This window comes from Camelus ferus, chromosome 6 (genome assembly GCF_009834535.1).
Source record: "Camelus ferus isolate YT-003-E chromosome 6, BCGSAC_Cfer_1.0, whole genome shotgun sequence".
In the NCBI taxonomy this organism is placed as follows: Eukaryota; Metazoa; Chordata; class Mammalia; order Artiodactyla; family Camelidae; genus Camelus; species Camelus ferus.
The window spans coordinates 17,593,981-17,619,951 of record NC_045701.1 but is presented as its reverse complement, the minus strand read 5'-3'; the positions used below and the strand labels follow the sequence as shown (position 1 = coordinate 17,619,951).

At 43.9% G+C, this 25,971-nt stretch overlaps 1 protein-coding gene across 15 annotated transcripts in view; it reads left to right on the top strand.

Annotated features, from left to right (window-relative positions):
- The window catches only part of SEMA6D (semaphorin 6D), a 518,494-nt gene extending 493,213 nt beyond the window's left edge, over window positions 1-25,281 (top strand). For 3 of the 15 annotated variants that reach the window (XM_032481257.1, XM_032481262.1, XM_032481260.1), the window contains 18 exons: window positions 10,817-10,979; window positions 11,379-11,490; window positions 12,042-12,102; window positions 12,223-12,285; window positions 12,392-12,493; window positions 12,731-12,821; window positions 13,250-13,369; window positions 14,065-14,153; window positions 14,863-15,080; window positions 15,194-15,325; window positions 15,637-15,792; window positions 15,882-16,055; window positions 16,854-16,994; window positions 17,090-17,167; window positions 17,561-17,661; window positions 18,035-18,091; window positions 19,599-19,766; window positions 21,539-25,281. In XM_032481257.1, the coding sequence (XP_032337148.1) occupies window positions 10,871-10,979; window positions 11,379-11,490; window positions 12,042-12,102; window positions 12,223-12,285; window positions 12,392-12,493; window positions 12,731-12,821; window positions 13,250-13,369; window positions 14,065-14,153; window positions 14,863-15,080; window positions 15,194-15,325; window positions 15,637-15,792; window positions 15,882-16,055; window positions 16,854-16,994; window positions 17,090-17,167; window positions 17,561-17,661; window positions 18,035-18,091; window positions 19,599-19,766; window positions 21,539-22,827 (3,261 nt within the window). In that variant the 5' untranslated portion in view covers window positions 10,817-10,870 and the 3' untranslated portion in view covers window positions 22,828-25,281. Of the gene's footprint in view, window positions 1-2,241; window positions 2,297-5,151; window positions 5,307-10,058; window positions 10,980-11,378; window positions 11,491-12,041; window positions 12,103-12,222; window positions 12,286-12,391; window positions 12,494-12,730; window positions 12,822-13,249; window positions 13,370-14,064; window positions 14,154-14,862; window positions 15,081-15,193; window positions 15,326-15,636; window positions 15,793-15,881; window positions 16,056-16,853; window positions 16,995-17,089; window positions 17,168-17,560; window positions 17,662-18,034; window positions 18,092-19,598; window positions 19,767-21,538 lie in introns of those variants that run through there. The other 12 variants (XM_032481255.1, XM_032481256.1, XM_032481263.1 and 9 more) reach the window with 11 other exon arrangements.
- Window positions 25,282-25,971: the final 690 nt, after the last annotated feature.

The window sequence follows — 25,971 nt, the reverse complement described above, 5'->3', positions numbered from 1 at the left end:
TGGGGTCCTCCCTGAAAGAAGGACGCACCATTGTGTTCAGCCTTCTGCTTTCTCTCTCTCTCTCTTTTTTCTTTTTCAATTGTGGACGGTTCCCATGTTTTATATTCCCACAAAGCTAGTCCTCGTCTTGATCTCTTAGGAAGCTGATGTGTTTTGTCCGCTGCCTGGATGGCAGATTCTCTCTGCCCAGATACGGGGCTCACCCTCTCCTTAGTTTCTTGAGTTATTCTCACTTTAAATGAAGATTGTTTCTAGGACAATTTAGCTTTGAAATGCTCCCCGATTTGGGTTAGGATGGACAGGCAAAAACTTGCAGGCAAGTTGTCACTACAATTATGCTCCCCAGACTCCGTGGTTCTGATCAGAGGTCGAATTCTGGGATTCCTGTTCAGATTTGCTTAGAGTTTGGCAGAGACAGGTTAGATCCTGTTTTCTGTCCCTTCCTGCTCAATTCCTTTTTAGTGCAATTCCTTTTTGAATTATTAATATTTAACCAGGAGCATAACTGATGGAGCTATTGGTGTGCTTTGCTTTAAGAAAATCCAGACTTCAAGTGAAAACTTTGCATAAGAGCTGCTTTAATTTTCAGCAAACTTCTTTAAATAGCCAGCTTTCCTCATGCATGTAAAATATAATTAAAATCAACAAAACTGACCCAACTTTTCGGGAGACAACTGATTATTAAAGCAAGGCATGAATAAAGAACACAACAGGCGTCCGCCCCTGCAGTGCGCCCTGTTCTGCCTTCCACGGTGTCTCCCGCCACCTTTCTATCTTTTCTCTTCTATCAGGATCTAGCCCCAAGGAAAGACCTTATAAATGTATTCATACTGATTTCTGGCTTATGTTCCGCTCTAGCACCCCGTACTTTATAACTGGAAAAGAGGCCATAAGCCAAAGGAAAGAATTGCCCATTGCAGAATCTCCAGCAGCAGCCAGCCACTAGGCAGGCTGGTTTTTAATTTATTTTTGTGTGTTGGTTAGTGGGGAGTCAAATAGACTTTGTTCTCTGCTAGTTCCATATGCCCTGCTCTTTAATCTCAAGAACAGCTCTGCTTTCTCTTCCTTGTGCTGGGAGAGCTGCAGAATGAGGGGGAAATTTCAGTAGCAGGGTGCGAGAAATCACCTCCTCCTTTGGCCTGTGTTGCTCATCCCGCCAGGATCCAAGAGCTGTCTGTTAATGACGGGAAGGTGTGAAAAGAGGCATCTGTCACCATTCGTTAAGAACCTCTTGGTTTTGGAGCACCTGGGAACTCGTGGGGCTGATGAGGGTTGGCTGCTAATGTTATAGGAGGAAAATGGGAGACCCAAGGCTCGAGGTGTTTGGGGCGATGGTGGAGGGGTGTGTAAGATGTGGAACCCGTGCCGCGGCAGAGTCCGTCATGTGTACAGCCTCCGCTGATTTACTTCTTCCTCTGTTCATTAAATACCGCCTGAGGACCTCCTACGTGCCTGATGCAAGGGACACAGAGGATGAGTAAGACGTGCTCTCTTTCTCAAGCAGCCCAGTTCGATAGGGAAAATGTGAAAATAAGTAATATTATGAGGAAGTGGTAAGTTCTGTAATAGAAGTATTTGTGCAGTGTCACAGCACGATTAGTTGTCCCGAGAGGAACAGAGTGGCCAGAGGAGAGGGACTTGGGCTAGTGGGAAGACTAGGAAAGGGGCAAAGGCCAGGGACGCTTTGGGCTGGTGAGTAGACAATTTCCAGGGCGGGCATTTGAGAGAGGACAGTGTGTGTAGAAGACACTGCCTTGGGATCAAGTTTGGGGAGCGTTGGTAGCCGAAGCAGAGAAGCTGGCGAGAATCAGATTGTGGAGGATCTCGTACATCTTGGAAATGAACTTGGACTTTATCACATAGACCTTCGGGAGCCATAAAATTGTCTTTAGACGAGGAAGCAACATGATACTATCTGTGCTTTGGAAAGATGATCTTGGTGGCCTTGTGGAGAATAAGCTAGAAGTCGAGGAGGGCAGGAGCTGGGTTAGAGTGGGTTCTTAGAGCAACGAGAAGAGAGAATCAACAGGATGTGCTGACAGGTTGGAAACAGGATGGGAGGTGAAGAGACCGAGGGTGGCTCCCAGGTTTAAGGCTTCAGAGACTGAGCAGGTATGAAAAACATCAGTAATTGTTAGAGTTGTTGGATCCTTACCAGGTGCGAAGGCTTTAGCTACATGCTGTATATAGATTGTTCCACTGAAGCCTTGTAATATTAGTACTAAATTATCTTCATTTTAGGCATGAAAACTTGAGACTCTGAGAGGTGAAGTAACACGCCCAGGTCACATGGCTGGTAAGTGACAGTGCACGAATTTGAACCCAGGCACTCGGAGCTCAGAGCCTCCCTCTGTAAGGAAGTTAGCAGGAGTACAGGTCAACGCAAAGTATCTGACATTCAGGTCTGCACCTTGCAAATTTAAGTTGCCTATATTTTACGAGTCAAAATACCCAGCAAGAGAGTCAGACCACAGGATCTGAAGCTGATGAGTGTGGTCTCTGCCAGACACGTGGGGTTGGGATTCCATCAGTTAACTGGTAGTGATGAAGAAGGTGGGTGTAATGTGGGTGAATCTCCAAATAGCCAGGATGGAACCAAGAAGAACCACACTTAAGGGTGGGCATGTTCGGACAAATTTGGGAAAGTTGCTGAAAAGGCATAGCTAGAGAGGTGAGGAGATAACTTTGAAAGCCAAAGGCAGAGTTTCAGGATCTGGTGGAGGGGACCAACACAACTGAATGCTTCAGAGAGATGAAGGAAGACTTAAAATGAGGATTGAGTTGGATTTGACAATAAGGTGATGGATGGGCAAGGGCTGAAGTCAGACTGAAGTGGGTTAAATATTTAATAAAATGAGAAAATGGAGACAGTGGGTTCAGACCTCTCTTTGAAGAAATTTAGTGGAGAAGAGGGTGGGAGGCAGATAACAGAGGCAGCCTTGGGGTCGGGGAAATGCTGTTGTGATGGGAGCCGCTTGAGATGCTGGAATGCGGAGGGGAAGAGCACGCGGAGCCATGAGCATAACGGCAGGACGCTCACCCAAGTAGACAGGGAAGGAGGGGCCTGCCCTCCAGCCCTCAGAAGGAGCTCATGGACTCTGAGAAAAAGTGCTCCTGCCCTTTTAATTTACCTCCCTTTGAATCACGAAGAAACTCAAGCCCAAAAAGCGAAGTGACCTGTCCGCGGTCACACAGCAAGCCCGTGACCCCAGATCTCCCAGTGCCTGGTCCCTTTCCTCTCCTGCGGCCAGTGTCAGTGGAAGAAGTCTCCCTGATACGTTCCTTTTGGTTCCAAGCTCCCATTCCTCCAGACTGGCTCTTCCCTGCTCCGTCCGAATGCACATCCATCCAGATTCTGGCGTGTCAGCAGGGCTTCTGCTGTCTGAGTCAGAGAGCTGCTTTGTCATTTCCTCAACGTGCTAAGGGGCAATGTTTTGGGTGGTTAATTATAAAGTGTCATTAAAAAACTGGTGCTGGAAACCTCCTCCTCTCACCTGGGCACCCAAGTTCCCAGCAGGAAGAAGGGTCTCAGAGTCAAGGGCTCTTCAGGTACTTCTTCCTGGCCCGAGTAAGGGAGGGTGTATTTGTTCACACGCGATACCAGGTCCCCGGGGTGGTGTGCAGGAGAGGACTGGGTGGGGGCGCTGTGGAGTAGCAGTGGAGAGTCGGTAAATGAGAGACTGATGCTCTCCCGAGACTCCATCAGCCAAGAGTCACTTAGGGAGCTGGGATGTAGGCAGCTCCCTAAGGGCCCTGCCCCTACTCTGCTTAGAGGTCTCCTGGACTCTGTGTGCATTTAGCGGTGGTGCATCGTCCCTTCTTCTTACCTTCTCATACTCCAGCGCTTGTGCTGTCAGCCTGGTTGTCATACCATTCTGGTTAAATATTGATGCTGAGCAAGGATTAAAATCCATAGTCCTACACAGAATGCACTGCCTAGAACCTAGACACGTGAATGCTATATAAATATAAACTTCTGTTTTGCAGTTGACCTTCATTTACAACCCTTTGGGTCTTGGTAGACTCCAAGGAATAGCAATTAGCTTACTTCTCTTTGCTCTCGTTTCATCTGCTTAAACCCCTTACTCCTGTTCTGTTTTGTCATATGGGGCTGTCAGGACGTAGGCCGGTAACTCCTGTAGCTCCACGGGTCGTCGCTCTCACCGGCTGCGGTGCGAACAACGCCCCCTGGAGTTTCATAGCCTGGAGAGCGAGCAGTGCCCCTGAGGGTGCAGCTGCAGCTCCACCCTCTTCTCCCCCGGAGTTCAAGGCACTCTTCAGCTAGAAGAATGAATGCCCTTTGGGTGCAGAGCCTAGGGTGCCCATCCTCCCTGGGTCTGCTGCCCTCTGTTGTTGTTTGTTGAACAGTAGTAAATAAATCTAAATCAGACAGGAGGGGGTGGGAAGGGATAAATTTGGGAGTTTGAGATTTGCAAATGTTAACTACTATATATAAAAATAGATAAAAACCCAGATTTCTTCTGTATAGCACAGGGAACTATATTCAGTATCTTGTAGTAACCTATGGTGAAAAAGAATGTGAAAACGAATATATCTATATATATGTATGGACGAAACACTATGCTGTGTACTAGAAATTGACACATTGTAACTGACTGTACCTCAGTTGGAAAAAAAAAAAAATCAGGAGTCCAAAATGCTAAATCTTGCCCTGAGAGATTTAGCAGAGCTTGTGGTGACTCAGGGCACATGGTTAGTTCTGTTGCTTCTTCCTTCATTTACAATTTATTCACAGTTGTGTCAAGTATTGACAACTGGGAGACATGCCTGTGCCAAGGGACTGAGAAGAATCTTCTTCAGGCTTTGAAAAATTAGGAGGACTTAACTAGGCCAAGGATGGGAGACAAGCAGGGCCATCCAGAGGGAAAGGAGGAGCAAAGGCTTGGTGGCAGTAGGTGGTCTCATACATCCCGGAGCCAAAACAGAGCCAGGGTGGCAGATGCAGAAGTGAAGGTGGAAGGAGGCTCAGGATAAGACTGGAGAGGGAGGCAGGACTCAGATCAGGAAGAGCCTTAATGCCCCATTTCAAAGATCTGGGCTTTCTCCTAAGGGTAATAGGAAGTTCCTGCAGGATTATGAGATTCTATGATGGGGTTTATATTCTGAAAATTTCGTTCTTGCTTCATCCAGAAATTGAGTGGAAGACAAACAAGGGGCAGACAGAAAGGTAGGTAAAAAGTCAGAAGAATGTGGCAGAGGAGAAGGCAAGGAACCGCAGTGCTTTAAAAAGCTGTGAACTGTCAGCTGTGTCTAAAGATACTGAGTGATCACACGAGACAGGACTGGTAAGTATCCATTGCATGTAGCTACCTGGGGGCCATCAGTGTTTTTACTGAAAGGCACTATTGAGGGAACTAGAAGTGAGGAAGTAGAAGAATGGGTGGGAGGTGAGGAGATGACAGCAGTGAGGCTGGGGAACTTTTTGTCAGTGTCTGAATGGAAGGAAAGAGCTCGGTGGTGGCTGGAGAAGAATCTGGGATCATAGGAGCTTTTACACTTTTTTTTTTTTTTTCATATTGAGCAATCTATTTGTTAAAACACATTAATTCACACCGATACCTCCAATTCAACACCACAGGATTATTCTAGCCTCTCTCTTTTCTGTATTTGTCCCTTTACTGTCTCAGTGCAGTGATGTTAGTTGTCAGTCTGGAATAAATATCCTTTACGGTATTAAGGAAATACCCTGCTATTCAGTTTGCCAAAAGTTTTTAACAGGGAATGATGATAGATTTTATCATCAGCATTTAGAGAGATGATGGTTAGGTTTTGTTTTATTTAACAACTACTTGTGTAGGGCTTAACTAAACACCAAGCGGTGGTGTAAACAATCTTACAAATGTTGACATTGATTTCTCGTAACAATCCCATAAAGGAGACACTGTTAGTATCTCCATTTTACAATGAGAGAACTGAAGCACAGAGAAGTTAGACTGATTGCTTAATTAAAGTCACAAGACACAAAGAAAAGCCATATTTCCAAGCCAGACGCTTTGTCTTCAACATCCAGTGCTTGGCCTCTGACTCTCCTCTCTCCTTGCTGTGTTGTGCCTTTTTTGACCTACTGATGTGGTAAATCATATTAACAGCTTTCCTAGTATTATATTCCAGATCATCCTTGGTTATAGTACTACTATCACTTGAAAATTGATTTGATTTGTAATTTAAATTTATATGTATGTTTAAAAGAGAGTTTGCTCTATCGCTTTTTTTTATTTTCATGGTATTATATCAAGGAATTAGGAACTTAATATCTTTTAAAGACTTATGGAATTATTTACATAAAATATATGTCACCGTTTTTTTAGATGAGAGAGGTTTTGATGGATAGTACTTATACAGTAAAAATTTATAGAGCGTACCCGAAGTTTGTTTAAACTTAACTGAGTTTGGGAGTGGGCACCGCTAGCAGAGAAGCTTAGCATGCCCACAGTTGAACAGTGCTGGTTGTAGTTGGTTTTTTTAGATGTAGAATTTCCGTTTAATTCTTTTTCAGTAGGTTCCAGTTCTCTGGTGAAATTCTCCATCTTGTCACCTTTCCTCTGGGACAAATTAAACAGTTATTTTCTAAACCTCTACCTGAGAATTCTCATAACTGGGTTTCCTGTGGGTCTACTTCTGTTGTCTTTTTTCTCTCTTAGTCTTAGTTCTCGGAATGTCTAGTAATTGCTATTTGAATGTTGAGCATTTTATATATAAAAAAGATGGTCTCTGGATGATTATTTTCTTCTAGAGAGGACTCACCTTACCTTTTCTGTAAGTAGCTAGAGTGGGAGGATTTTACGTCCACCCAGTTCAGACTTAGTTTATTGGAGATCAAGCTGGAGGTTTTTGTAAGACTTGGACTACCGCTGAAGCCCTGTCCTCTAAGGCATGGATTTTAGGAGGTCCAAATGAGAGGCTTTGGATATTTACTGGGGCCCCTCCTTCTTGGTGGGTCTTAAATGAAACTGCCAAAAATCTGGCTTTTCTTTATAGCTACACTTTCCTCTTTATACAGCTCCAGAGAATTAGCAAATCCCGTAATGCGCATTTCCTTGTACCTCCCTTTTCTCCTAAACCCAGTCACTCAAGCCCTGGCTGTCTTGACAGCTCTGAACTCCTCTTAAGAGCTTTCCTCATTATAGTTAAGATTAAAATCAGGAATGTATGGGAGAAATCCATATAAAAAATTCCAAAATACATACTTACTCAGGTACCCCTGCTCTCTCACTGGAAGCAGTAACTTCATAGAGGCACGTTCTTCACTGTCAGTTTATACGTTTGGAAGGCGGGTCCCTCCCCCTCCTTGGAGGCAGCTGTGTCTGTGAAGCTGCATCTTATCCTCTGAGAACACTATTATTGTTATGGTGATGCACATAACAGCTTTACAAATAGTTGTACAAAATGAAAGAATAAACATTTTTTTTTTTTTGCCCTTTTGCCCAGGAAGCTGTTAACAATAGTAGTCGTGATAATATTCACTAAACTTCACTAGAGATTTACCACGGACCAGGTTCTGTGTTAGTTGTTTTGTGTAGATGAGCTCATTTAATCCTCAGAAGAGCCTATGAGGTAGTACAGGTAATTTTCCTATCTTACATTTGAGGAAACTGAGGCTTAAAGAGGTTAAGTTGCCTTAAACAAGGTTCCAGAGCCAGGAAGTAAATGGCACAAGTAAGTTTGAACTCCAGATCTTTCTAACCTCAAGATCTGGGTTCTTTGCCAGCATTTTATCATGCCTCTTGTCTTGTTTTCATCCCACGTAACTGGTTTGATGATTTCACTGAGCCCTGGGATCCTGAGATAGTTCCTTAAATAAAGTGAGGACTGAGTAGTCGGAAGGGCTTGACATGCAAGTAAATCTCCTTCCTGGTACATTTTTCTCACGTATTTCCAGATTCTTCCCTCCCCCACTCAGCTCTACTTTGATACATATATTACATTAAATACTTCCATCTATGATTTCTATGGCAAATCTGAAAGTTTTTTTTTTTTTTTCAATAAAGCTTTATGCAGTGACAGGAAGCAATTAGTGGTGGGGTTTTATTTTTGGAGGTTGCGATTGGTAAGGGGGTGGAGTATAGGGAGAAAGTGCGTTCTGCAGTGTCAGATGAATGAGTTATAGGAAATGATAGCTCAGCCTGCAGCTCGCTGCTTGCCAGTGAGTCAGCAGTGATTCCATCTTCAGTCTCAATGCTGGAAGCACAGCTGTGAAAGACACTTCCTGGCGAGGGCCCCTCCCTGCCTTGCTGTCTGGGGCATCAGGGCTCTGCCCAGATGATATAAACCATTTAGTTACCTGTCCCAGTGGAGAAAGATTCACAGAACTGTCTTCCTGTTTTCCTGCAGATATTTCTGTGTTTCTTTAGGATTAATTGGTGTTTCTGATTTTTCTCCCTGCCACCCAGCAGACACATCCAGTAACTTTCCAGCCAGAGGGTAAAGTTTGGGATTGATGTCATAGCAGATGTTAATATTAGGGCAACATTTTGTATTTTGATGTTGCTTCAACTTTCTAGGGTCTTTATAAATGGCAAAACACTGTGGAAGGGCAGGACAGAAAAATGCTGCTTTAGGAGAAGCAATAGATGAAAAGTAATCACCTTGTCAAGATCGAAAATACGTGCATGTGGCAGGAAGACTGGAACCAAATCATCGTGGTGGTTGGGTTAGGATGGCATGGTTGTGGGTGGTGGTTTTTTACGTTCTTTTCCGAGTTTGATAAATGGGCTCAAGTTGTAAAATTGATTCTAAAATGAACCCTTTAGTATTTTAACTATCCGCTTGTGAAAAAATACTGGCCAAACAGCTTTACTATTTTAGGACATCTTTTCCCCAGACCTTGCTCATATTCTTAAGGTCAACTTGGCCATATGCATGGTGTCCTACTAATAGAAAATGGGTGAGGAGGATTAACTTTGCTCAAAATGTGTATGTGCTAGGCATTTAGTTCTTTTTCACCCTGAGGAGAAGGTGGTATTATCCATATATTATAAATAAAGAAACTAAAGTTAAGAGAGATTGAAGAATTTTCCCCGGGTCACTTAGCTAGTAAGTGGTGGGGTTGCATTCCAGCCCAAGTCAGATGGCTGCCAACGTCCGCACTCTGAACTAGAGCGCAGAATGGTGCTGCCGCAGGTCCCTTCTACCACACTTTTTTTGCAGGGCATTTTAAATGTGTTCACTTACTGCTGGATGAATCGTCCATTAAGAAAAATTGCCTTGCAATATTTTTCTCTCTTTTTGCAAAATTAGAATTCTTAATCTCACATATACGTACCTGGCTTCTACTTTAGTTAGACGAATGTTGAGTGTTGCATAGAATACACGTGTGTTTGACATTAAGAAGATAAAAGGGGCATAGTAAGTACCTTGCTGAGTAGTTGGGCTCCCCCAGGATTTGAAGGGATTCCCATGACCTTCCCTAAAGTTCTTAGATTTATGAGGCTGAGGATAAAGCTAAATGTTTTACCATTCAGTACAGTAGCTACAAGTGACAGTTTTGGTTGAGGAAGGGGTGATACAGTTGCAAAGTGGAGCTTTTACAGCTTCACAAAAATACCCATCCCATTGGCCCAGCAGGACCTTAATTTATTTTTTTTACTAAAGTAATAACATTTAAAGATTTTATGTTAAAAATAACAGCTAATATTGTACAATTCATGCTATGAGCTTTGTTGAGATATTGACGTACAATATACTACACATATATAAATGTACAGCTTGATAAAATTTACCATATGCGTACAACTGTGAAACATCACTTCAGTAAAGATAATGAGTATATTCATTACCCTCAAGAGATTTTTTTTTTAATAATGCTGTATTTTCTAAGGGAAGAAAAAAAAGCCAGTCATTTAATTTCATTATCTAATTTGATGAAAAAGGCCTGGATGGGGACTCAGGTGATGCGAGTCTCGACTTCGACTTGCCCTGAATCGCTCGATGCAATTCAGTGAGGCCCTTAATTTTTCCAGCCCTTCGTTTTCTCATCTAAAAAATGAGAGGGTTGGACTAGATGGTCCCTGTGGCCCCCTACGGCTCTAAAGCTTAATAAAGCTAAGAGGACAGGCGTACTTAGCGTATTGGTTTGTGTCCAAATGGTTTGGTGTAAAAATGTAGACCTCCCTCGTGGTCCGGTGTCAGCTGTGCTGCGTCCTCCCTGCCCTGCTTGGCTTGATTGATTGATCCCTGAAACCATTTCATTTAATTCTCTTTCACCCTGCTTCAAGGTCATTTGTGTCATTACTTCCCCATTGTTCTTTCTAAGCTTAGGAAAGGGTTCTACTTAAGAATGTAGGGGTAGGGCTTGCATAAAGCTGGGAATTTGGCAATGCCTTCGGAGGGTGTTGAGGGGCAACCGGCTTGTCCTCTCCCTGGATGTTTGCAAGGCAGCTTGGGCATTTTATAGGGGCGCAGAGACAAGCTGGATGCTTTTCAGGGATGGGGGAAGGGAAGCAGATTGGAGTTCAATTAAAATTCTAATCCCGACTTTGTCCAGCTTCTTGCCAAGTCAGCAGCCAGCATTTCTGTTTGTGGTTCTGGTGATTTTGCCGAGATGATGTAGGTGGTTACCTCAAAAACTCTTGCACGTTGGCCTAAACCTTCGATATGCTCACCAGTTGCTATCATCAGACCTGGCGTGGTGCCATCTTTTGCCTGCGTTTTCAGACGCACCTCCTCCACCACCACCATCTTTCTGGTGGAGGGGGGTGCCTGGAGAGCACCGGTGGGGAAAGTGGAGCCGATTACAAATGACAAAACAGTTTTCATCACAGCGTGGAGATCTTTCCAACCTGTTTCTGTTTTCCAGGTAGCGCAGGGGGATTTCTGAGGAGGGGCTGCTCTGACTTCACCTCGGCCCACCATGAGGCTTTTCCTGCTCTGTGCCTACATGCTGCTTCTGATGGTTCCCCAGCTGAGGGCAGTCAGCTTTCCTGAAGACGATGAGCCTCTTCATACTGTCGACTATCACTGTAAGTAATCTAAAGAGCATTCTCCTTTGCTGAGAAGCTTTTTGGGTTTTGATTTTCTAAGCATATTCATTTTTAGAAAGAAAGCGAGAGCGAGTTTTATGTCTTTACAATGTTTTGCATACTAATTTGCCCATAATCATTTCCGAGTGTTTGGAGAAAATGGGGCAGTTTAGTTAGGTGCTTTTCTAAAGCAACCCATATATCGGCTATATATTTTCCGTTAAAAGAGAAAGACCATTTGCTGACATTCACTGTCTTTCATTCATTCATATTCAAGACCTGGAGAGAGGAATTTAGTTAAAGCCCTTCTACAACTAGTATATACAGCTAATCAATGCTGTCTATCGATTCTTCAGCTCCGTAATCCTGACTGATGGTGTAGCCCATTTCTACTTGCAGATTCAAGGCAATATCCGGTTTTTAGAGGACGCCCTTCAGGCAATGAATCACAGCACAGGCTGGACTTTCAGCTGATGCTGAAAATTCAAGACACACTTTATATTGCTGGCAGGTAATTTTCCTCTCGTTGGTTTATTAGATTAAAATTCTTTTCTCTTGTGGCACTTGCATTAATGTGTCTAGTTCATGAAAAACTAATACGCGATTGTGATCAAAAATTGCAAGTAGCCAAAAATATGCCCCGAGAAGAATCAGTGTTGTGCACCAGGAGCAAAATACAGCAAAAGCCTTCAGCGGTGCTATTTTGTTACTGCCATCAAGAAATCATACACCGTTCTTTATTCCTAAAGCAGCAGGAGAAAAAATAGAATCTTTCTTTATTCTTTTTTAACTCGGATTCAAGCAAATATTAGAAGTATGTCTATGCCAATACCACGTAGCCGTTTGACCCATGTCTGAAGAGAAGAGCTTTCTTTGCTCCCTAACCACAGTGATATATAAAAGCATCTCACTAATGAAAAAGTACTCTTTGTTGACTTTGTTGGAGACAGAGAAAATCCAAATGATCTCCAAAACACAATAAAGGCAGATCTGTAAAAATAAGAAGCAGCTTAACATTTTTATGGATTCACCTGATATGACTTACTGCTTTGTTTCCAACAGGGATCAAGTTTATACAGTAAACTTAGATGAAATCCCCAAAACAGAAGTAATACCAAACAAGGTGAGCAAGTGTAGCTGGAAAATTTATTTGCATCCCCTCAGAACTTGGATAATGTCCCTGTCCCCTCAAAACAATGTTCACCTTTAAAATGCTGAGTTTGGTTTTGCTTGATTTCTGCAGAAACTGACATGGAGGTCAAGACAGCAGGATCGAGAAAACTGTGCTATGAAAGGCAAGCATAAAGTAAGTGAAACAGACAGGTGCCTGCTAGATTGAGTCTTTCTGGGGGCTTGAGCCCTCAGTGTGAGCATATGGAATGGCTAATGTGAATGTCTGTTACTTTCTTTAGGACGAATGCCACAACTTTATTAAAGTGTTTGTTCCAAGAAACGATGAGATGGTTTTTGTTTGTGGCACCAATGCATTTAATCCCATGTGTAGATACTATCGGGTAAGTACATTTTATATGATGTGCCTTTTTTTAAAAATCAACGTTTCTTCCTTTACTGGTATGCTGTTAGCGTCGAATCCTTTCTGCTATAAACCTAGTGATTTGTTTTGCCCCTAATGCTATGGAAGAATACAGACAAAACTCTTCCCACAGAATTTCAGTACAAATAAAGCAGTTCTGCCTTCAAACAGGTACATTGAACAGATGTGACACCAGCTATTTATTTTTCTTTTGTAGTTGAATACCTTAGAGTACGATGGGGAAGAAATTAGTGGGCTGGCAAGATGCCCGTTTGATGCCAGACAAACCAATGTTGCCCTTTTTGCTGGTAAGATTCTTTATTGTAATGAATATAAATGATTAATGACCCTGAAGGTGCAAAAGGGATTTAAAGGAAGAAAAAAGCTCATAAGTAGGATAGCTGTATTGAAAGGGGTGTTTCCAAAGACTAAAAGCTATGAACAAAGTTTCAAGAAAGAAGAATTCAGTGAGCATATCAGGAGTATTCCGACACTGGGCTCTGTTGTTAACGAAGCCAGTGACCCTGAATAAGTTGCTTAACTTTCTGATGCTCCAGTCCCTCTTCTGTAAACTTGGATAATCCTGCAGGTTGATTACAGGCCCCGGGTTTAGACTTATTTGTGTATCTAGCAATAACATAGGTGAACGCACTCCAAAGGGTATGACACATAACACAGCGGGACACGCCACAGGGTAATTATGGCCATTTCACCTAAATTATAACCTTGGTTTCAGACGGGAAGCTGTATTCTGCCACAGTGGCTGATTTCTTGGCCAGTGATGCTGTTATCTATCGAAGCATGGGCGATGGATCTGCCCTTCGTACCATAAAATACGATTCCAAATGGATCAAAGGTACCTTTGCAGAGCAGTGCTGTGGGATCCCCCGGGTGGTGGGATGGCCGAGTGGGCACAGGGGCCCTGGGCATCGAGGTTCAGTGCATGACTGTATGTTGTTCATCTAGAGCCAAGTGGTCGTGAGCTCTCCTGGTTGTGGACGGGAGCTTTAATGGGGAATGAGGAGGGCGTTAGCCATGTCAGGAAAGTGGCTTCATCCAGGCTTTTATCCTAGGTGACCTCCAAAAAAAAAAAAATCTCAATTCTGTGTGCCAGTTTGCCTGTCACCGCACACACACTTCTCACCCACTCCCATCTACCTACCTGGAGAGTTAACCCTGGGAATCGTTCATCCGTATCTGCAGAGTCGTTCTGGTCTTTGGAGTCTAGAAATCAAGATTTTGTATTTTCAACATAAGAGGTTTCCTCCCCTAGTTAAATAGGTTAATGAATAAATCTGTTGAAACAAAGACCTTTGCTGTAGTTCAGTTCCCTGCAGGCTTTTTCCAGTCCATTAGCTAACATTAAAGACTCTGGGTTCCCGGAAGCATCAGCACCCCCATACCAGGGCTCCGCAAATTCGAGGGCATAGCGGCGCTCTCGTCAGTCTGGATGGAACCGTGCGACATCTGTCAGTCATGCCTGGCCGTTGGGGTCTGATGCTAATTGCATTTTCCTTTAGGAACCAGTTTGTTTTCCATTTTTTCTTTCAGAGCCACACTTTCTTCATGCCATAGAGTATGGAAACTACGTCTATTTCTTCTTTCGGGAAATTGCTGTAGAACATAACAACTTAGGCAAGGCAAGTATATGTGCTGGACCTGTGTTGTCGCCTGGACTGCGTGGACGGGAGCCCATTTGGGTAGCGTCTGTGCGTGTTTTCCAGCACTCAGTGCACTGAGGGCCAAGTGCAGAGAGGGGAGTCGCTCATCATGAGAATAATTGCTGGAAAATACCTGAACAGTGGCCAGAGTGGGAACAGCAGCCTTGGGCCTTGAGAAGGTTTCCTTTTTTTTTTTTCCCCGTTACTACAGAGAATGTTCTGTGGGCTCCCTTGAGCTATGGCTGCTGCTTTAGTTCTTTAGAAATCTGCTGACAGCTATTCTTTCCTGGTGCCAAAGGCAGGATGGAGAGTAGGGGCCCTGTTCAATTTCAGTAAAAGCCCGCAAGATGCTAAAATATTGCAGAGCCTTCTCTGCCAGGTGTAAGGACGGTGCATTTCCTTAACAATGTGGGAAGCAAAGTACGGGAAGGGTTTCCGCTCAGCCAGGCGCTTCCAGAGCTCACTTCTTAGGGATCTGGTTTGGCAGGACCAGAAAATGGCCCTTCTTTTCTCACAGGTGAATCTAGTTTACGTTCTTACTATATAGGTCCCTAAAGAGAAGGCTGCCGGAGTCTTTGGGACCATGTCTATCTTTAGCATTTACATCCCTCTTTTAACTGGCAGCTTTTTTCCCCCATCCCTCCTCCATGCTCATAAACCCATTGTTTTCCTTTTGTCCCCTGGGCAGGCTGTATATTCCCGTGTGGCCCGCATATGTAAAAATGACATGGGTGGCTCCCAGCGGGTCCTGGAGAAACACTGGACTTCCTTCCTGAAGGCTCGGCTTAACTGTTCTGTGCCCGGAGATTCATTTTTCTACTTTGACGTCCTGCAGTCTATTACAGACATAATACAAATCAATGGTGTCCCCACTGTGGTCGGGGTGTTCACCACGCAGCTCAACAGGTGAGAGCAGGTGCCTGGTGCTTCCCAAGGCGTCCCGGGCCTTGCTTGTGGGAACCCAGAGCAGCTCCCTACACCCCCCGCCCCAGTCACCTGATACTGTTCCTCCTTTTCAGCATTCCTGGTTCTGCAGTCTGTGCATTTAGCATGGATGACATTGAAAAAGTATTCAAAGGACGGTTCAAGGAACAGAAAACTCCGGACTCTGTTTGGACAGCAGTCCCTGAGGACAAAGTACCAAAGCCAAGGTAGGAAAAACACGAAAAGGACTTTCGTCTTTAACAAAAAGCTCTGGTCAGTGGAAGCATCCTCAGAGGGCAGCTGGGCCAGCCTCCCACGCCAGGAGGGGGTCCCCTGCAGCACTGCAGACAGGAAGCCCAGTGCACGTCACCCTGAGAGCCTGCAGGCGAGAGCCTGCCGAGTTCTGGGAGGGAGCATTGCTCCTCCGGTTCAGCTCACTCTCCTTCCTCTCTCGGCCTCTTCTTCCGGAATGGACATTTATTTCTTAAATATTATTTGTGAGAGAGGGGAAAAAATAACCCTCACTTTTTCCTTTCAGGCCTGGCTGCTGTGCAAAGCATGGTCTTGCCGAAGCTTATAAAACCTCCATCGATTTCCCAGATGAAACGCTATCCTTCATCAAATCCCACCCCCTGATGGACTCTGCCGTCCCTCCCATTGCCGACGAGCCCTGGTTCACGAAGACGCGGATCCGGTGAGACCGGGCGGAAACAAGGGCCCTCCCCGCATGCAGCACCTTCCCTTGCCGGCGGCCCCGCTCTGACCCGGCTCGCTCCTCCGCAGGTACAGACTGACGGCCATCGCCGTGGACCATGCGGCCGGACCCCACCAGAACTACACAGTCATCTTTGTTGGCTCGGAAGCTGGTGTGGTACTTAAAGTTTTGGCAAAGACCAGTCCTTTCTCTCTGAATGACAGCGTACTACTGGAAGAGATTGAGGCGTACAACCATGCAAAGTAGGTGTCTGTGACGAGAACGCTTTCCAGTACTTCCAGCGGGTGTTTCATCTGCTTCTTTCCTTCCAGCCCTTTAAATTAGCAGTGGTCTGCTGCCAATGGGCATATTAGTGTTTTGTTTTGTTTTGTTTTTCTCACTGAAATAAAACTTGGGGGTTTTGTTTTCCTGAGTCCGCTAGGGCGTAGAGTGTGGACAGTGACGAGTTTAAAAATAATTCAGCCCTTGCTTTTCACGGATGGAAAATGAGACTATTTGAGCACCAAGCTTCTTACCTTGCAGATATATTTCAAGATGCTACATGCAGCAGACAGTTGGTTGCAAGCGCACATGCACACACACACACCATAATTCTTCCAGCCACTGATAGAAAAGATTATGTGGACCATTAAAACAAACAAGAAATAGATGAGAGAAATGGAGCAAAGGAGACTAAGGGGAGATCCAGAAATACCTGGCAGCAGAAGATTTAAATGCATTAAAACATTATCCTTTTTCTTCCCTGTAGTCTGACATGCTCTTCACAAATGCAATTCCCTTCAATCATCAGAATGAGAAGCCGGTCTTTAAAAAACCCTTTGTCCAGCCTGAAATGTAACCAGCCATGCAGAGCACCCAAAGATGAATCACACAATTATTACTTCCCAAACTACGTACTTGCCTGCTTTGCTACTGAGAGTATTCCTCAACACGTCCCCAGCTCTCAGTAATTGCAAAAACCAAACCTCACTTGCCTCATGTAGCTCATACAGCTTTTGATTTACTCAACATCTGTCTTGAAAATGTCTCCCACAATATAGGTGCAGTGCTGAGAATGAGGAGGACAGAAAGGTCATCTCATTACAGTTGGATAAAGATCACCATGCTTTATATGTGGCGTTCTCTAGCTGTGTTATCCGCATTCCCCTCAGCCGCTGTGAGCGTTACGGATCGTGTAAAAAGTAAGCCGATGTTTCTCTACTTACCCGGAGTCTTATGGCATCTTGACCTTTGATGATGAGAAAATCCAAGTTACTTTCTGTTTGGTTTTACACAGGACTTGTATCGCATCTCGAGACCCGTACTGTGGCTGGCTAAGCCAGGGGGCCTGTGGCCGAGTGACCCCAGGGACGCTGTAAGTACACTTTGTCACATTAGCTAAGATTTTCTCCAGAGGTGCTCTGTCTTCTCCAGGGACTCGAAAGCTAGAAATTTTAAAAAATTTCCAATAACACTGCTTCTCTTCTTTTCTTATCTTTCTTTTTCTTTGGGGGAAGGAAAAAAAATCTGGAGCTGTGAGAGGCAGGGAGATTGTAACAGACAGTGGAGTGGAATACCTGGGGAAAATGGGTGGCGAGAAAAAACAATTCTTTTCTCCTCTCTTAAACGTTCTAGTTACCAAATGTTTAGCAGAAATACTCACTTTAGCAAACTAGGTTGAAATGTCCGTTTTCCTCTGTCTGCTCATTCTTACTAATCCGTCTGTGTTCTTGGCTCTGCTCTGGTTGTCACTTGTGTTCCTATGAAGGCTGTTAACCGAAGACTTCTTTGCTTTCCATAACCACAGCGCTGGAGGATTTGAACAGGACACAGAATATGGCAACACGGCCCATCTAGGGGACTGCCACGGTAAGAGCAAGCCTTCCTTTTCCTCTTGGTGCTTCTTTTGGACCACATTTGCACGTGTGAACATTATTTGACAACCAGCCTTTTATAATGATTCAGGACACATACCACCTAGCACTTAACTTAAACTTCGCAAAAGCTGAGCTGTTTGGTCAAGGAGATTCTAATTAGAGAAGAATCTTACTTTTTTTGTTTTTGTTTTTTTCCTTCACCATTTACAATTTGGTAGGAAATCTAGAGAAAGGTAGTCTAACCAGTAGGTTAACCTTTTAATTTGCAGTCTTTTCTTTTGACTTTTTGAGTTAATTGGAATTCGTAAATTTTTCCTTTCTTTTGGTTACTTTTTACTGATTCCTTGTTCCTTTAATTCTTTTAGAAATTTTGCCTACTTCAACTACACCAGATTACAAAATATTTGGCGGTCCAACATCTGGTTAGTTTTTTTTCATTTTTTTGAATTAACAACCTTTTCTTTCCTTCAGTTCAGCATTTTCAGCCCCTTCTCCCCTCCTTTTGCGCAGTTTGGCGGCCTTTCATTTTTGTGCTTTGACTCATAACCCCACTGATGGTCCCAAAGACTTTTTCTTACTCAGCACTTCACCCCTGTGTAGCATGTCAACAATCCATCATTGACCAAGGCACATCCTTTAAGAAAAATCAAACGGATTAACCTAGGCTGCATTCCAGCTGCACGCACGTCCACCCGAGCTTCCTTCTCTCTCACCCCTGTGCATCGTGAATGCTCCCTCTGGCCATCTATATTTAATGGATGGCAGAATTTCATTATTTTCCCCTTCTCCCCTCCCCTTTCCTAAGACCGAGTAAACAAATACACATTTCCCTAAAATGTGTATTTATCAATTCGAGAGAGCGTTTTTGAATGGTTTGTGGTAATCTGGGGAATCTTTGAATGTTGTGGTCTCCGTGGTGTAATAAAGGCGCCCATCGAATGAAGGTGGTTTCTGATGTATTAAGATGTTCACTGGGCTCTCTGTGCCCCTCTTGTCTTTATCTGTTTTGGGGTCTTCGTCTGTGACCGTTGCACCAGTCTCAGTTGGGGGTGGGGTGTTCTCTAGAGTTTTCGTCTGAAATCATATGCTTACATTTTGAGGGAAAAATCTCCTCAGCGGAAATCAGTTACAGATACACTAAGGGGTTAAGTGACTCCCGATCCTATTGCTGGTTCTAAAACTCGCCAGCAGTTTCATTCCTCAGAGCAGAGAAAAGGATGGCAGATCTGAGGTATCAGAACATCCTTATTCAGCTTGTAAATGCCATTTCTTTTGCATGAGTTGCTGCTAACTCTTTGGAAGAAACTCCCCGGGCATTTTGGAAGGCACGGACAAGGCTCCTCCCTGCTTCAGTGCTTTCCCATGGACGGTGAGCCTCCGTGCACTCGATAATCTACAGATGGACGGGAGGTCTGTGGCCAAGCAGGACAGCCTCTTTGTCAGGTCCCAAAATCAAGTGTTTATACAGACTTAACCAGCTGTTTTCTGATGAAGTTACAGTATACGTGCCCCAGTGATGGATATACGGTTCCCAACCATCTATGAAAATGCTTTTAAAGATATACACAAGAAGAAATGAAATGATGTTGTCCCCCCAAAGGTTGAGAGAATAGCAGTTAGTCTTTGGGATTCATATCGCCTCTTCCTTGAGTGTTATGAATCAGCACAGAGGCTTCGTATAGGAGTATTCTGAGTGGCTTTAATTTTGCAATCTGCTTAATACGTCTTTAGGGTTAATTTTTAGTTTTTTATTTTTCCCATGCAAGGAAGGGATTTGGTGTAATCTCCTCGGATGTGTTTTTATGAAATCCTAGAACAGGCTTTCTCCTAAACTTTGCTTAAACTTTACTGAGAAATACAATAGACCAGTCAGGAAAAAAAAATCTGCCAGCACGACCCACGTTAATAAACATTTGTTTGCCACCACAGACATGGAGGTTTCTTCATCTTCTGTTACCGCAATGGCAAGTATCCCAGAAATTACACCTAAAGTGATTGATACCTGGAGACCCAAACTGACCAGCTCCCGGAAATTTGTAGTTCAAGATGACCCAAACACTTCTGATTTTACTGATCCTTTATCAGGTATCCCAAAGGGTAAGGCCTCGCCAGGGGACTCATCTCTCACTGAGTGGAAACCTGATTCCTCATATCTCTGGGGAGCATCCGGGCTTGGGGAGCATCCGGGCTTAGGTTTCTCCAGAGGGGAACCCAGACGGAGCCGCCGCTGTTCTTACCGCCACCTGCACTGGCCGCGGTCACTCCGGTTCTCTGTGGTTCCAGAACGCGTCCCTTAACAGGCGGAAGAGGGGGAGCGCTGTTAAAGAAAGGTTTGTGGAAACAGCCACTCAGACAATCTTATCTGCGTTGGTTTCTGTCTGAAGAAGCTGGACTCTGCTGGCTGTCGGAGATTGCCGAGGGTCACCCCAGCAACATCCAAAAACAAAGCTCAGTAACTGCAAATACTCTGATGTTGGATGTTTTGTCTAGGAGCCTTTCCCAGCCCTTTGTTTAGCTGCAGTTTGCAAATGCAATCCGCAGAGTATATGCAAGGCCCTAAGCTGTTTGAATGCCGCAAGCAATAAAACGTAACAGAGTGCTTGTCCGTAACTATCATTTTCAGCCCATAATAGAAGCCGTTACCAAATAGCTGCCTGTTGCATTAGCTTATTAGATATATTAGTCTGGAAAAAAAAATCTATTCTTTAGTGCTTACTAAACTGTGGTATCAGGTTTCCACTCAGTTTTTGTAGCAGTGCATTGTCATTTATGATTTACATCTTTCTGTTGATTTTGGTTTCATTATGTTTTCATTGTAAACAATTTTGTAATCATTCTTTCTCTTTGATTTTCTTCAGTAATTCCCTTTTGTTCTACTTTTCTTTCTTTGCCGTTCACAGTGCCACTGAATTCCTTAGCCCTCAACACTGATTATAAACGACTAATTTTCGAAGGCCTTAGTACTAACCTAAAGCAACAGAATCTTCAGATCACTCTAACTTACTTTATTCTGGGATAGCTGTGTTTATAGCATGTAACAGACTTGGAGACCTCTTAAACTAACATCTGGATGTCTGTGGTTGCGTTAAAAATCCCAATAATTACAAACTAATTCACTCTTTTTCTTCTAGTCTAATTTAAATATTTCTTAAGTATCGCAAGACAATTGGGTAATATTACTTAACTCTAATATATAGTATATTTCCTTCAACTGTCTGGATTTCTTTTGTAGCAGTTAATTCAAGAGTGCTTCACTCCAAGATGGAATAAAAAGTAAATAAATAAAAGCAACGTGAAAGTCTGCATTTGTAGCTAACAGTGACCAGGCAGCTGCTTTTGGTTTATGAACAAATGATGTGTTTTTATTCTAATTAGATAGCGTAATAATTGTGTTAGCATAATTATTTTAGCAAACTATAGATTTATGCCAGTTTATACATTTCCCTAATCCCTGCAGCTGCCCTTAAAAAATCCTGATTTATGAATTAAGAGAAAGTCATGAGAAAAAAAACATTTCATGAGTTTAAAATGGGCCACTTAGAAAATACCTACTCTCTAATTTTTAGGTAGAAACTCTTAAGATTTTGAATGTTATGTAACAACTATTCCAGAGCAATTAGAGGGGGAAAGACCAATACAGACCGATGGAAGGTTAGGGTTATCCCGGCATTGGCAGCACTCATAAATGTCTCTGGGGATCCTGTTGGGATTAAAGAAAAAAAAAATGAAATTTTAGAGTCCACCTCACCCTCCAAGCTAAGCATATGGAGCTCATGAAGGTAGCGCTGGCTCCGTGAAAGCCATTTGCTGGCTAATGTGGTTTCAAAGAAGCCCCTCACTCAGACTCTTCTCCTGTGTGTCTGTTGCAGGTGTACGATGGGAAGTCCAATCGGGAGAGTCCAACCAGATGGTCCACATGAACGTCCTCATCACCTGTGTCTTTGCAGCTTTTGTCTTGGGTGCATTCATTGCAGGGGTGGCTGTGTACTGCTATCGTGACATGTTTGTTCGGAAAAACAGGAAGATCCATAAGGATGCCGAATCTGCCCAGTCGTGCACGGACTCCAGTGGGAGTTTCGCCAAGCTGAATGGTCTCTTTGACAGCCCAGTCAAGGAATATCAACAGAATATCGACTCTCCCAAATTGTACAGTAACCTGCTGACCAGTCGGAAAGAGCTGCCACCCAATGGAGATACGAAATCCATGGTGATGGACCATCGAGGCCAACCTCCTGAGCTGGCTGCTCTCCCCACACCTGAGTCTACACCTGTGCTTCACCAGAAGCCCCTGCAGGCCATGAAGAGCCACTCAGACAAGGCCCACAGTCATGGGGCTTCCAGGAAAGAAACCCCCCAGTTTTTCCCTTCTAGTCCTCCACCGCACTCCCCACTAAGTCACGGGCATATCCCCAGTGCCATTGTTCTTCCTAACGCAACCCATGACTACAACACATCTTTCTCAAACTCCAATGCTCACAAAGCTGAAAAGAAGCTTCAAAACATTGACCACCCTCTTACAAAGTCATCCAGTAAAAGAGATCACCGGCGCTCGGTGGATTCCAGAAATACCCTCAACGACCTCTTGAAGCATCTCAATGACCCAAATAGTAATCCCAAAGCCATCATGGGAGACATCCAAATGGCCCACCAGACCCTCATGTTGGATCCCGTGGGACCGCTGTCTGAGGTCCCGCCCAAGGTCCCCAACCGCGAGGCATCGCTCTACTCTCCTCCCTCCACGCTCCCCAGAAATAGCCCAACCAAGCGAGTCGACGTCCCCACCTCTCCTGGAGTCCCGATGACTTCTCTGGAAAGACAAAGGGGTTATCACAAAAATTCCTCCCAGAGGCATTCTATATCTGCTATGCCTAAAAACTTAACCTCACCAAATGGTGTTTTGTTATCTAGACAGCCCAGTATGAACCGTGGAGGGTACATGGCCACCCCCACAGGGGCGAAGGTGGACTACATTCAGGGAACCCCGGTGAGTGTCCCTCTGCAGCCTCCCCTCTCCAGACAGAGCAGCTACACCAGTAATGGCACCCTTCCTAGGACGGGACTAAAGAGGACACCGTCCTTAAAACCTGATGTGCCACCAAAGCCTTCCTTTGTCCCTCAAACCACATCTGTCAGACCACTGAACAAATACACTTACTAGGCCTCAAGTGTGCTCTTCCCCACGTGGCTTTATCCTGTTCGCGATGTTGAGAGGATGAGGTTGTAAGGGTACCTTAATACAAGAGACTCACTTGTATTTTCAGAGAACCAAGTGGCCAAAGAAACTCGTTCTAACTTTGGCAGCATCAGAACTTGCCATGTGTAGCTACTGCAGCAAGGCTTCTGTGTACTTGCCTGGAAACAAAGGAAGGTGCTGGTCATTCCATTTCTTTTGTTTGAAGCTAAAGAGATGTGTGGCTCCCAGGGGCTACCTGTAACCAGTCTGAAGAGCTGATACCGGGCTCAGAAGAATCTGTCTGTGAGCAAATACTTGAAAATGGGTTCAACTTAGACTGCCGTGATGCGTGGTCTTCCCATTCAATGTGAACATTTTAATATGTATGCATTCACCTTGCCTCTTGCACAAATGTCAAAAAAAAAATGATAATGTCTCAAAGAAATGAACTTGTAGATTACCAAACAATTTGCTAAAAATTCAGTCTTTGACCCAAACTGTAGCATTTTTTTTCACGCGTGGCATTTTTTTTTTTCATGCCACCAATGAACTGTGTTGCGTGTGCGTGCGAGTGCGTGTGCGTGTGCGTGTGCGTGTGCATTCTGTCCCCACTAGGATTTGTTCAGGTGCCCGTTGCATCTTTCCGTGCTGTGGAGTCGTTTACATTGCGCATGACTGAACAAGAGACAATAACTTCTTCCCACAGCAGTCCATTGGGTTCAGCTTTGAAAAGGAAAGAAAACCGAGGTTGATTTGACCATGAAAATGATTAACCTGACTTACGTGTTACCCAATGCCAGAATGTAAGCGTTCTAAGTCATTTTGTGCTGCTCCTCATTAAAACTTCCATTGCAGTCTTGCCAGCTTACGGGGATAGATTTGTTAAGAGGTATCTTGTGTTCAGTAGTAGAGCATACCTGTCCACTGTGAATCCAAGCCTGAATCACTCTGTTTAACCTTGGACACACTAACAAGGTTTGATTTTGATTGTTTGGTTCCTCCCGTGCCGTAAAATTTGTCTCCCTTTAACTCCTCCTACCCCCGAGATTAAACACACACACACACACACACATATACACACACACACATACAAAACAAAAGACGAAAGAAGGGAATGTGAGAGGGATGTAATTGGCTTAGAAACAGTCTATGGAAACCTAACAGTGGTGCAATCATGTTGTCTATGTTGTGTGCTGTGAGAATTTTCTCCTAAGTCATGCAGGTAATGACAGTATAGTGTAAATACTACATGTGCGTTTACCTGAATCTGTGCATTTTGTGCCTTATTCACGAGAATGATAGAAATACTCAAATACGTCAAGTGTTTCCAGTAGAGCACATCATTTACTGAGTGCCAGTTGTAAATGTTTTTCAACCAGCACCTGAAAAGACTTTTAAAAACTCCTAAAAGCAACCTAGAACAATTAATTGTCAAACAACCCACCCAGATAGCCGCATTACATCCTTTGCCATGGTAAACATTCCACTCCTGCTTTTCCTAAGGATGAAACAGTGATAATGTGAAGTCAAATGAGGTTTCTCAGGTAATGTGACACCTGCAGAAACCACACGGAGTCATTTATTCGTAGTTTTGCAGAAGCCACTTAGAGTGGATGACGTGCAACCCAGATGACCGTTTCGGTTAATATGCTGCACACCACAGTTTACTGAACCTCATCTAGACAGTATCAAGGCAGAGGAATGTTCCTGACCTAGTCAGACAAATAAGTTCACCTGATTTCCTGTGACAACGCTGATGATATATATTACTTGGGGGAGGATGGGTTGCCGAAGACCAGAGCATTTTTGATACAGAATGTAGAATCCTGAAGCAGTTAATTCTTTTCCTTTGAGAATATTGTTTTATAAACAACGTGATCCCCTGAGATCGCTGGAAGCTCAAAAGCTAAAAGTTCCAGCCTTGAAACACTTCAGCTTTGAAACTAAACTCTTACAGATTAATAATAAATTAAACCAACCAACGATAAACACTACTCAGTCCACCGCCGACAAACGTGTTTGAATTCACCTTACACTATTAATCCCGGCGTGCGGAAAATGGAACAGTAACTCTGTGTGAACCCGGATAACATTTTGTAACATTGTGCTGCCTTGTAGTTTGTAATGTGAGTTCTATCGGTATTTATGTTGAAATTTCTAACATAAGATCTAGTCTCTATCCTGTTAATTTAATTTTTAAATGCTTTATCCATTTGTGCAAAGGTAAACACAGATTGTATCTTTTTTAATGGTACGGCATAAAAAGTAACCCTAAAGTGAAGTGGCTCTATACTGTTTTATAGAGTGCTTTAACCTGTATAGCTATCTTGTAAACTTGTGTTGCGGATGTGTAAATAATATGTACTTTGGGTTTTTAACACCGCATGTAAAGTCGAAATAAAATATACAAATCATCAGGTCCCTCCTCTTGATCGCGAAGAGGTTTATAAGGTATCCGGTTTTTGAAATATTTTTAAGTCAGTCAACATCAGTGAGAGTTATTTTAAAAATACACCAAAATAGTCTTACCAGGAGTATTTGCCTCCGGGTCATGGTTACACCACCAGTCTCTTCTTGGGAGGCTGATACTGATGGGCAGAGCCCCTCCGAAACACACGATTCAGAAAACCAGATGAACTGTACTGCATCAACAGTCCAGGGCTTCAGGCCAGCATACCAGTGACTCACCTCATTCTAATATTTCTAGTTCAATAGGCATTTTTAAAATCCATGATTTGGATTCTCTCACGAAATTTTTCCTATTCTTTAGTCTACCGTTAGAGCTGGTACATCAGGTTCCAGGGAACGTTCCTTACTCTTTGGTAGAGGGTATTTCTCAGTGCCACTGTTGCAACTGAACACTGGCTTATTAAGAGATTCAACCATTGAAACGGGAGGTGAAGTTAAGACTCCATTCGTCTCCCCCTCAGCATGGCACTTGTTAGTGGCTGCTGTCACTGCCTCTTGTGGACGTTGAGGGTGTCACGACTCTGCTGGGAGAGATAAGAGGAGTGTTTGTAGCAATTCCTGTGATCTTGGTTTTGGCGGCTGCTCCTGGCCGAAGCCCCTCGGCACCTCCTGTATGGCCACATTTTCACCAAGAGCCTCAGTAGCCTCTCTGCAGAAGCA